This window comes from Mustelus asterias, unplaced genomic scaffold, assembly GCF_964213995.1.
Source record: "Mustelus asterias unplaced genomic scaffold, sMusAst1.hap1.1 HAP1_SCAFFOLD_307, whole genome shotgun sequence".
Lineage (NCBI taxonomy): Eukaryota > Metazoa > Chordata > Chondrichthyes > Carcharhiniformes > Triakidae > Mustelus > Mustelus asterias.
Window position 1 is genome coordinate 155,306 of NW_027590271.1, and position 13,070 is coordinate 168,375.

The window sequence follows — 13,070 nt, forward strand, 5'->3', positions numbered from 1 at the left end:
TCCAGCACCTCCTTCTCTGTAATATGTACACTCCTCAAGACATCAATATTTATTTCCCCAAGTTCCCCAACATCCAGATCTTTCTCAACAGTAAATACTGATGAGAAATATTCATTTAGGATCTCATCCATCTCTTGTGGATCTGCACATAGATGACCTTGTTGATCCTTAAGAGGTCCTACCCTCTCCCTTGTTACTCTTTTGGCCTTTATGTATTTGTAGAAGCTCTTTGGATTCTCCTTTGCCTTATCTGCCAAAACAATCTCGTGTCCCCTTTTTGCCCTCCTGATTTCTCTCTTAACTCTACTCCTACACTCCCTATACTCTTCAAGGGATTCACTTGATCCCAGCTGCCTCTGCATGTCATGTGCCTCTTTCTTCTTCTTGACCAGGGCCTCAATATCCCGAGTCATCCAGGGTTCCCGACTTCTGCCAGCCTTGCCCTTCACTCGAAGAGGAATGTGTTTACCCTGAACCCTGGTTAACACACTTTTGAAAGCCTCCCACTGACTAGACATTCCTTTGCCTTCCCACAGACTGCGCGCTTACTTTCAGTGACTGATGCACAAGGACACCAAGGTCTCGCCGAGTATCCACCTCTCTCAATTTACACCCAATCAAATAATAATCTGTCTTCCTATTATTGCTACCAAAGTGGATAACCTCACATTTATCACACAAACTCAGACCGACACGCACTCCCACACACATGCGCTCACACACACTGTCTCTCCCTTACTCCCACTGGACACTCTCTCTGAACGACTTCTCTCCCCCACCCCACTGCCCCCCCTCTCTCTCTGCCCCTTTCCGCTGTTATCCTCCAGTGATGTTAAGGAAGGTTTTAAAAAAAAATCACAGGTTTTTGGTGAGTTTTATGGCTGATTTGCAGTGTGTTCCAGAGGCGTGTTACATATTGATGTGTCAATGAATGGCTAGTGGCATGGTGTCCCTCCCAGACTGACATGTGCCTGCCTGATGGTGCACCAGGGCTGAGTTAGTGAATCCAGGCTTCAGTGTGTGTTTCTGTGAACACTCACTGCATTATCTTGCTGCTGGCAGCATTGAAGGGCTGAACTGTCTTCCTTTGGTAGCTGTGGTGGGTGCCCCGGCCCTGGAGCTGCTGTGAATGTTGGAGTGTGCCGCTGGGCTGGGCTGCGCCCTGAGCCCACTCCCGGGGTACACACTGTTCAACCTGCGGCGTCGGCACGGAGACGGGCTCTCAGTCCTCGACAGAGGCCGGATTCGAGGGGATGCACTCAGGCTTCTCGCCTGAAAGAGGGGATTTCTCAGATCAGCACTGGGACTGTCAGCACGCAGCGATCCGCGATACGGAGCCAGCCGGACTGCAGGGTGAAGGGGCTGCTTCATCCACGAATCGCTCTCTCCAGGCGGGAAAAACCTGAAAAAGAAAACTACACTCAGACAGGAAATGGAATAGAAACCAAACAAATACAGCTGATACAGAGAGACACAGAGTGAAAGGATACAGAGAGAATCAGAGTGACAGGATACAGAGAGAATCAGAGTGACAGGATACAGAAAGAATCAGAGTAACAGGATACAGAGAGAGAATCAGAGTGACAGGATACAGAGAGGATCAGAGTGACAGGATACAGAGAATCAGAGTGACAGGATACAAAGAGAAACAGAGTGACAGGATACAGAGAGAATCAGAGTGACAGGATACAGAGAGAATCAGAGTGACAGGATACAGAGAGAATCAGAGTGACAGGATACAGAGAGAATCAGAGTGACAGGATACAGGGAGAATCAGAGTGACAGGATACAGAGAGAATCAGAGTGACAGGGTACAGAGAGAATCAGAGTGACAGGATACAGAGAGAATCAGAGTGACAGGGTACAGAGAGAATCAGAGTGACAGGATACAGAGAGAATCAGAGTGACAGGATACAGAGAGAATAAGAGAATCAGAGTGACAGGATACAGAAAGAGTCAGAGTGACAGGATACAGAGAGAAACAGAGTGACAGAATACAGAGAATCAGAGTGACAGGATACAAAGAGAAACAGAGTGACAGGATACAGAGAGAATCAGAGTGACAGGATACAGAGAGAATCAGAGTGACAGGATACAGAGAGAATCAGAGTGACAGGATACAGAGAGAATCAGAGTGACAGGATACAGAGAGAATCAGAGTGACAGGATACAGAGAGAATCAGAGTGACAGGGTACAGAGAGAATCAGAGTGACAGGATACAGAGAGAATCAGAGTGACAGGATACAGAGAGAATCAGAGTGACAGGATACAGAGAGAATCAGAGTGACAGGGTACAGAGAGAATCAGAGTGACAGGATACAGAGAGAATCAGAGTGACAGGATACAGAGAGAATAAGAGAATCAGAGTGACAGGATACAGAAAGAGTCAGAGTGACAGGATACAGAGAGAAACAGAGTGACAGAATACAGAGAATCAGAGTGACAGGATACAAAGAGAAACAGAGTGACAGGGTACAGAGAGAATCAGAGTGACAGGATACAGAGAGAATCAGAGTGACAGGATACAGAGAGAGAATCAGAGTGACAGGATATAGAGAGAGAATCAGAGTGACAGGATACAGAGAGAATCAGAGTGACAGGATACAGAGAGAATCAGAGTGACAGGGTACAGAGAGAATCAGAGTGACAGGATACAGAGAGAATCAGAGTGACAGGATACAGAGAGAATAAGAGAATCAGAGTGACAGGATACAGAGAGAATCAGAGTGACAGGATACAGAGAGAGAATCAGAGTGACAGGATACAGAGAGAATCAGAGTGACAGGATACAGAGAGAATCAGAGTGACAGGATTCAGAGAGAATCAGAGTGACAGAATACAGAGAATCAGAGTGACAGGATACAAAGAGAAACAGAGTGACAGGGTACAGAGAGAATCAGAGTGACAGGATGCAGAGAGAATCAGAGTGACAGGATACAGAGAGAATCAGAGTGACAGGATACAGAGAGAATCAGAGTGACAGGATACAGAGAGAGAATCAGAGTGACAGGATACAGAGAGAATCAGAGTGACAGGATACAGAGAGAGAATCAGAGTGACAGGATTCAGAGAGAATCAGAGTGACAGGATACAGAGAGAGAATCAGAGTGACAGGATTCAGAGAGAATCAGAGTGACAGGATACAGAGAGAATCAGAGTGACAGGATACAGAGAGAATCAGAGTGACAGGATACAGAGAGAATCAGAGTGACAGGATACAGAGAGAGAATCAGAGTGACAGGATACAGAGAGAATCAGAGTGACAGGATACAGAGAGAATCAGAGTGACAGGATACAGAGACAATAAGAGAATCAGAGTGACAGGATACAGAAAGAGTCAGAGTGACAGGATACAGAGAGAAACAGAGTGACAGAATACAGAGAGAATCAGAGTGACAGGATACAGAGAGAATCAGAGTGACAGGATACAGAAAGAATCAGAGTGACACGATACAGAGAGGATCAGAGTGACAGGAGACAGAGAATCAGAGTGACAGGATACAGAGAGAGAAACAGAGTGACAGGATACAGAGAGAATCAGAGTGACAGGATACAGAGAGAATCAGAGTGACAGGATACAGAGAGAATCAGAGTGACAGGATACAGAGAGAATCAGAGTGACAGGATACAGAGAGAATCAGAGTGACAGGGTACAGAGAGAATCAGAGTGACAGGATACAGAGAGAGAGAATCAGAGTGACAGGATACAGAGAGAATCAGAGTGACAGGATACAGAGAGAATCAGAGTGACAGGATACAGAGAGAATAAGAGAATCAGAGTGACAGGATACAGAGAGAATCAGAGTGACAGGATACAGAAAGAATCAGAGTGAAAGGATACAGAGAGAATCAGAGTGACAGGATACAGAGAGAATCAGAGTGACAGGATACAGAGAGAATCAGAGTGACAGGATGCAGAGAGAATCAGAGAATCAGAGTGACAGGATACAGAGAGAATCAGAGTGACAGGATACAGAGAGAATCAGAGTGACAGGGTACAGAGAGAATCAGAGTGACAGGATACAGAGAGAATCAGAGTGACAGGATATAGAGAGAATAAGAGAATCAGAGTGACAGGATACAGAGAGAATCAGAGTGACAGGATACAGAAAGAATCAGAGTGAAAGGATACAGAGAGAATCAGAGTGAAAGGAAACAGAGAGAATCAGAGTGACAGGATACAGAGAGAATCAGAGTGACAGGATACAGAAAGAATCAGAGTGAAAGGATACAGAGAGAATCAGAGTGACAGGATGCAGAGAGAATAAGAGTGACAGAATACAGAGAGAATCAGAGTGACAGGATACAGAATCAGAGTGACAGGATACAGAGAGAAACAGAGTGACAGGATACAGAGAGAATCAGAGTGACAGAATACAGAGAGAATCAGAGTGACAGGATACAGAGAGGATCAGAGTGACAGGATACAGAGAGAATCAGAGTGACAGGATACAGAGAGAATCAGAGTGAAAGGATACAGAGAGAATCAGAGTGACAGGATACAGAGAGAATCAGAGTGACAGATACAGAGAGAATAAGAGAATCAGAGTGACAGGATACAGAGAGAATCAGAGTGACAGGATACAGAGAGAATCAGAGTGACAGGATACAGAGAGAGAATCAGAGTGACAGGATACAGGGAGAATCAGAGTGACAGGATACAGAGAGAGAATCAGAGTGACAGGATACAGAGAGAGAATCAGAGTGACAGGATACAGAGAGAATAAGAGAATCAGAGTGACAGGATACAGAGAGAATAAGAGTGACAGAATACAGAGAGAATCAGAGTGACAGATACAGAGAGAATCAGTCTGACAGGATACAGAGAGGATCAGAGTGACAGGATACAGAGAGAATCAGAGTGACAGGATACAGAGAGAGAAACAGAGTGACAGGATACAGAGAGAATCAGAGTGACAGGATACAGAGAGAGAATGAGAGTGACAGGATACAGAGAGAGAATCAGAGTGACAGAATACAGAGAGAATCAGAGTGACAGATACAGAGAGAAACAGAGTGACAGAATACAGAGAGAATCAGAGTGACAGGATACAGAGAGAGAATCAGAGTGACAGAATACAGAGAGAATCAGAGTGACAGGATACAGAGAGAATCAGAGTGACAGGATACAGAGAGAGAATCAGAGTGAGAGGATACAGAGAGAGAATCAGAGTGACAGAATACAGAGAGAATCAGAGTGACAGGATGCAGAGAGAGAATCAGAGTGACAGGATACAGAGAGAGAGAATCAGAGTGACAGGATACAGAGAGAGAAACAGAGTGACAGGATACAGAGAGAATCAGAGTGACAGGATACAGAGAGAGAATCAGAGTGACAGGATACAGAGAGAGAATCAGAGTGACAGAATACAGAGAGAATCAGAGTGACAGATACAGAGAGAAACAGAGTGACAGAATACAGAGAGAATCAGAGTGACAGGATACAGAGAGAGAATCAGAGTGACAGAATACAGAGAGAATCAGAGTGACAGGATACAGAGAGAGAATCAGAGTGACAGGATACAGAGAGAGAATCAGAGTGACAGGATACAGAGAGAGAATCAGAGTGACAGAATACAGAGAGAATCAGAGTGACAGGATGCAGAGAGAGAATCAGAGTGACAGGATACAGAGAGAGAGAATCAGAGTGACAGGATACAGAGAGAATCAGAGTGACAGGATACAGAGAGAATCAGAGTGACAGATACAGAGAGAAACAGAGTGACAGAATACAGAGAGAATCAGAGTAACAGATACAGAGAGAATCAGTCTGACAGGATACAGAGAGGATCAGAGTGACAGGATACAGAGAGGATCAGAGTGACAGGATACAGAGAATCAGAGTGACAGGATACAGTGAGACTCAAAGTGACAGAATGCAGAGAATCAGAGTGACAGAACACAGAGGATCAGAGTGACAGGATACAGAGAGGATCAGAGTGACAGGATACAGAGAGAATCAGAGTGACAGGGTACAGAGAGAGAGTCAGAGTGACAGGATACTGAAAGAGTCAGAGTGACAGATACAGAGAGAAACAGAGTGACAGGATACAGAAAGAGTCAGAGTGACAGGATACAGAGAGAAACAGAGTGACAGAATACAGAGAGAATCAGAGTGACAGATACAGAGAGAATCAGAGTGACAGGAGACAGAGAGAAACAGAGTGACAGAATACAGAGAGAATCAGAGTGACAGGATACAGAGAGAATCAGAGTGACAGGATACTGAGAGAATCAGACTGACAGGATTCAGAGATTCAGAGTGACAGGATACAGAGAGAATCAGAGTGACAGGGTACAGAGAGAATCAGAGTGACAGGATACAGAGAGAATCAGAGTGACAGGATACAGAGACAATCAGAGTGAAAGATACAGAGAGAATCAGAGCGACAGGATACAGAGAGAGAATCAGAGTGACAGGATACAGAGAGAGAATCAGAGTGACAGGATACAGAGAGAATCAGAGTGACAGGATACAGAGAGAATCAGAGTGACAGGATACAGAGAGAAACAGAGTGACAGGATACAGAGAGAATCAGACTAACAGGAAACAGAGAGACTCAGAGAGACAGGATACAGAGACAGAGAATCAGAGTGACAGGGTACAGAGACAGAGAATCAGAGTGACAGGATAGAGAGAGAGAGAATCAGAGTGACAGATACAGAGAGAATAAGAGAATCAGAGTGACAGGATACAGAGAGAATCAGAGTGACAGGATACAGAGAGAATCAGAGTGACAGGATACAGAGAGAGAATCAGAGTGACAGGATACAGAGAGAATCAGAGTGACAGGATACAGAGAGAGAATCAGAGTGACAGGATACAGAGAGAATCAGAGTGACAGGATACAGAGAGAATAAGAGAATCAGAGTGACAGGATACAGAGAGAATAAGAGTGACAGAATACAGAGAGAATCAGAGTGACAGATACAGAGAGAATCAGTCTGACAGGATACAGAGAGGATCAGAGTGACAGGATACAGAGAGAATCAGAGTGACAGGATACAGAGAGAGAAACAGAGTGACAGGATACAGAGAGAATCAGAGTGACAGGATACAGAGAGAGAATGAGAGTGACAGGATACAGAGAGAGAATCAGAGTGACAGAATACAGAGAGAATCAGAGTGACAGATACAGAGAGAAACAGAGTGACAGAATACAGAGAGAATCAGAGTGACAGGATACAGAGAGAGAATCAGAGTGACAGAATACAGAGAGAATCAGAGTGACAGGATACAGAGAGAATCAGACTAACAGGAAACAGAGAGACTCAGAGAGACAGGATACAGAGAGAGAGAATCAGAGTGACAGGGTACAGAGACAGAGAATCAGAGTGACAGGATAGAGAGAGAGAGAATCAGAGTGACAGATACAGAGAGAATAAGAGAATCAGAGTGACAGGATACAGAGAGAATCAGAGTGACAGGATACAGAGAGAATCAGAGTGACAGGATACAGAGAGAGAATCAGAGTGACAGGATACAGAGAGAATCAGAGTGACAGGATACAGAGAGAGAATCAGAGTGACAGGATACAGAGAGAATCAGAGTGACAGGATACAGAGAGAATAAGAGAATCAGAGTGACAGGATACAGAGAGAATAAGAGTGACAGAATACAGAGAGAATCAGAGTGACAGATACAGAGAGAATCAGTCTGACAGGATACAGAGAGGATCAGAGTGACAGGATACAGAGAGAATCAGAGTGACAGGATACAGAGAGAGAAACAGAGTGACAGGATACAGAGAGAATCAGAGTGACAGGATACAGAGAGAGAATGAGAGTGACAGGATACAGAGAGAGAATCAGAGTGACAGAATACAGAGAGAATCAGAGTGACAGATACAGAGAGAAACAGAGTGACAGAATACAGAGAGAATCAGAGTGACAGGATACAGAGAGAGAATCAGAGTGACAGAATACAGAGAGAATCAGAGTGACAGGATACAGAGAGAATCAGAGTGACAGGATACAGAGAGAGAATCAGAGTGAGAGGATACAGAGAGAGAATCAGAGTGACAGAATACAGAGAGAATCAGAGTGACAGGATGCAGAGAGAGAATCAGAGTGACAGGATACAGAGAGAATCAGAGTGACAGGATACAGAGAGAGAATCAGAGTGACAGAATACAGAGAGAATCAGAGTGACAGGATACAGAGAGAGAATCAGAGTGACAGAATACAGAGAGAATCAGAGTGACAGGATGCAGAGAGAGAATCAGAGTGAGAGGATACAGAGAGAGAATCAGAGTGACAGAATACAGAGAGAATCAGAGTGACAGGATACAGAGAGAGAATCAGAGTGACAGAATACAGAGAGAATCAGAGTGACAGGATACAGAGAGAGAATCAGAGTGACAGGATACAGAGAGAGAATCAGAGTGACAGGATACAGAGAGAGAATCAGAGTGACAGAATACAGAGAGAATCAGAGTGACAGGATGCAGAGAGAGAATCAGAGTGACAGGATACAGAGAGAGAGAATCAGAGTGACAGGATACAGAGAGAATCAGAGTGACAGGATACAGAGAGAAACAGAGTGACAGAATACAGAGAGAATCAGAGTAACAGATACAGAGAGAATCAGTCTGACAGGATACAGAGAGGATCAGAGTGACAGGATACAGAGAGGATCAGAGTGACAGGATACAGAGAATCAGAGTGACAGGATACAGTGAGACTCAAAGTGACAGAATGCAGAGAATCAGAGTGACAGAACACAGAGGATCAGAGTGACAGGATACAGAGAGGATCAGAGTGACAGGATACAGAGAGAATCAGAGTGACAGGGTACAGAGAGAGAGTCAGAGTGACAGGATACTGAAAGAGTCAGAGTGACAGATACAGAGAGAAACAGAGTGACAGGATACAGAAAGAGTCAGAGTGACAGGATACAGAGAGAAACAGAGTGACAGAATACAGAGAGAATCAGAGTGACAGATACAGAGAGAATCAGAGTGACAGGAGACAGAGAGAAACAGAGTGACAGAATACAGAGAGAATCAGAGTGACAGGATACAGAGAGAATCAGAGTGACAGGATACTGAGAGAATCAGACTGACAGGATTCAGAGATTCAGAGTGACAGGATACAGAGAGAATCAGAGTGACAGGGTACAGAGAGAATCAGAGTGACAGGATACAGAGAGAATCAGAGTGACAGGATACAGAGACAATCAGAGTGAAAGATACAGAGAGAATCAGAGCGACAGGATACAGAGAGAGAATCAGAGTGACAGGATACAGAGAGAATCAGAGTGACAGGATACAGAGAGAATCAGAGTGACAGGATACAGAGAGAAACAGAGTGACAGGATACAGAGAGAATCAGACTAACAGGAAACAGAGAGACTCAGAGAGACAGGATACAGAGAGAGAGAATCAGAGTGACAGGGTACAGAGACAGAGAATCAGAGTGACAGGGTAGAGAGAGAGAGAATCAGAGTGACAGGATACAGAGACAGAGAATCAGAGTGTCAGGACACAGAGAGAGAGAATCAGAGTGACAGGATACAGAGACAGAGAATCAGAGTGACAGGATACAGAGACAGAGAATCAGAGTGACAGGATACAGAGAGAATCAGAGTGACAGGATACAGAGAGAATCAGAGTGACAGGATACAGAGAGAATCAGAGTGACAGGATCGAGAGGGAGAATGAAAGTGACAGGATAGAGAGAGAATCAGAGTGACAGATACAGTGAGAAACAGAATGACAGGATACAGAGAGAGAATCAGAGTGACAGGATACAGAGAGAAACAGAGTGACAGGATACAGAGAGAATCAGAGTGACAGGATACAGAGAGAGAGAATCAGAGTGACAGGATACAGAGAGAATCAGAGTGACAGGGTACAGAGAGAATCAGAGTGACAGGATACAGAGAGAGAATCAGAGTGACAGGATACAGAGAGAATCAGAGTGACAGGATACAGAGAGAGAATCAGAGTGACAGGATACAGAGAGAATCAGAGTGACAGGATACAGAGAGAATCAGAGTGACAGGGTACAGAGAGAGAATCAGAGTGACAGGATACAGAGAGAATCAGAGTGACAGGATACAGAGAGAGAATCAGAGTGACAGGATACAGAGAGAATCGGAGTGACAGGGTACAGAGAGAGAATCAGAGTGACAGATACAGTGAGAATCAGGGTGACAGGATACAGAGAGAATCAGAGGGACAGGATACAGAGAGAGAATCAGAGTGACAGGATACAGAGAGAATCAGAGTGACAGGATACAGAGAGAGAATCAGAGTGACAGGATACAGAGAGAATCAGAGTGACAGGGTACAGAGAGAGAATCAGAGTGACAGGATACAGAGAGAATCAGAGTGACACGATACAGAGAGAAACAGAGTGACATATACAGAGAGAATCAGAGTGACAGATACAGAGAGAATCAGAGCGAATGGATACAGATATAGAATCAGAGTGACAGGATACAGAGAGAATCAGACTAACAGGAAACAGAGAGACTCAGAGAGACAGGATTCAGAGAGAAACAGAGTGACAGGTTACAGAGAGAGAGAGAGAATCAGAGCGACAGGATACAGAATCAGAGTGACAGGATACAGAGAGAATCAGACTAACAGGAAACAGAGAGACTCAGAGAGACAGGATACAGAGAGAATCAGAGTGACAGGATACAGAGAGAGAGAATCAGAGTGACAGGGTACAGAGATAATCAGAGTGACAGGATCGAGAGGGAGAATGAAAGTGACAGGATACAGAGAGAATCAGAGTGACAGGATACAGAGAGAGAGAATCAGAGTGACAGGATACAGAGAGAAACAGAGTGACAGGATACAGAGAGAATCAGAGTGACAGATACAGTGAGAATAAGAGTGACAGGATACAGAGAGTGAATCAGAGTGACAGATACAGAGAGAATCAGAGTGACAGGGTACAGAGAGAATCAGAGTGACAGATACAGAGAGAATCAGAGTGACAGGATACAGAGAGAAACAGAGTGACAGGATACAGAGCGAGAATCAGAGTGACAGGGTACAGAGAGAGAATCAGAGTGACAGGTACAGTGAGAATCAGAGTGACAGGATAGAGAGAGTGAATCAGAGTGACAGATACAGAGAGAATCAGAGTGACACGATACAGAGAGAAACAGAGTGACATATACAGAAAGAATCAGAGTGACAGATACAGAGAGAATCAGAGCGAATGGAGACAGATATAGAATCAGAGTGACAGGATACAGAGAGAATCGGACTAACAGGAAACAGAGAGACTCAGAGAGACAGGATACAGAGTGAATCAGAGTGACAGGATACAGAGAGAATCACACTAACAGGAAACAGAGAGACTCAGAGAGACAGGAGACAGAGATAATCAGAGTGACAGGATACAGAGAGAATCAGAGTGACAGGATACAGAGAGAATCAGAGTGACAGGATACAGAGAGAATCAGAGTGACAGGATACAGAGAGAATCAGAGTGACAGGATACAGAGAGAGAATCAGAGTGACAGGATACAGAGAGAGAGAATCAGAATGACAGGATACAGAGAGACTCAGAGAGACAGGATACAGAGAGAATCAGAGTGACAGGATACAGAGAGAATCAGAGCGACAGGATACAGAGACAGAGAATCAGAGTGACAGGATACAGAGAGAATCAGAGTGACAGGATACAGAGACAGAGAATCAGAGTGACAGGATACAGAGAGAAACAGAGTGACAGGATACAGAGAGAATCAGAGTGACAGGATACAGAGGGAATCAGAGTGACAGGGTACAGAGAGAGAATCAGAGTGACAGGATACTGAAAGAACCAGAGTGACAGGATACAGAGAGAATCAGAGTGACAGGATACAGAGAGAGAGAATCAGAGTGACAGGATCCAGAGAGAATCAGACTGACAGCATACAGAGAGAATCAGAGTGACAGGATACAGAGAGAGAATCAGAGTGACAGGATACTGAAAGAACCAGAGTGACAGGATACAGAGAGAATCAGACTGACAGGATACAGAGAGAATCAGACTGACAGGATCCAGAGAGAATCAGAGTGACAGGATACAGAGAGAATCAGAGTGACAGGATACAGAGAGAATCAGAGTGACAGGATACAGAGAGAATCAGAATGACAGGATACAGAGAGAATCAGAGTGACAGGATACAGAGAGAATCAGAGTGACAGGATACAGAGAGAATCAGAGTGACAGGATACAGAGAGAATCAGAGTGACAGGATACAGAGAGTAAATCAGAGTGACAGGATACAGAGAGAATCAGAGTGACATGATACAGAGAGAAGCAGAGTGACAGGATACAGAGAGAATCAGAGTGACAGGATACAGAGAGAATCAGAGTGACAGGATACAGAGAGTAAATCAGAGTGACAGGATACAGGGAGAATCAGACTAACAGGAAACAGAGAGACTCAGAGAGACAGGATTCAGAGAGAAACAGAGTGACAGGTTACAGAGAGAGAGAGAATCAGAGCGACACGATACAGAATCAGAGTGACAGGATACAGAGAGAATCAGACTAACAGGAAACAGAGAGACTCAGAGATACAGGATACAGAGAGAATCAGAGTGACAGGATACAGAGAGAGAGAATCAGAGTGACAGCGTACAGAGATAATCAGAGTGACAGGATCGAGAGGGAGAATGAAAGTGACAGGATACAGAGAGAATCAGAGTGACAGGATACGGGGAGAGAGAATCAGAGTGACAGGATACAGAGAGAAACAGAGTGACAGGATACAGAGAGAATCAGAGTGACAGATACAGAGAGGATCAGAGTGACAGGATACAGAGAGAGAATCAGACTGACAGGATACTGGAAGAACCAGATTGACAGGATACAGAGAGAATCAGAGTGACAGGATACAGAGAATCAGAGTGACAGGATACAGAGAAGCAGAGTGACAGGATACAGAGAGAATCAGAATGACAGGATACAGAGAGAATCAGAGTGACAGGATACAGAGAGAATCAGAGTGACAGGATAGAGAATCAGAGTGACAGGATACAGAGAAAATCAGAGTGACAGGATACAGAGAAAATCAGAGTGACAGGATAGAGAATCAGAGTGACAGGATACAGAG

General features: G+C 44.5%; 1 protein-coding gene across 1 annotated transcript in view; it reads right to left on the reverse strand.

The window, feature by feature from the left end:
* Window positions 1–847: 847 nt before the first annotated feature.
* The window catches only part of LOC144486247 (tau-tubulin kinase 1-like), a 354,268-nt gene continuing 342,045 nt past the window's right edge, over window positions 848–13,070 (reverse strand). The window contains exon 16 of the mRNA XM_078204315.1: window positions 848–1,402. Within this exon, the coding sequence (XP_078060441.1) occupies window positions 1,045–1,402 (358 nt within the window). The 3' untranslated portion in view covers window positions 848–1,044. The remainder of the gene's footprint in view (window positions 1,403–13,070) is intronic.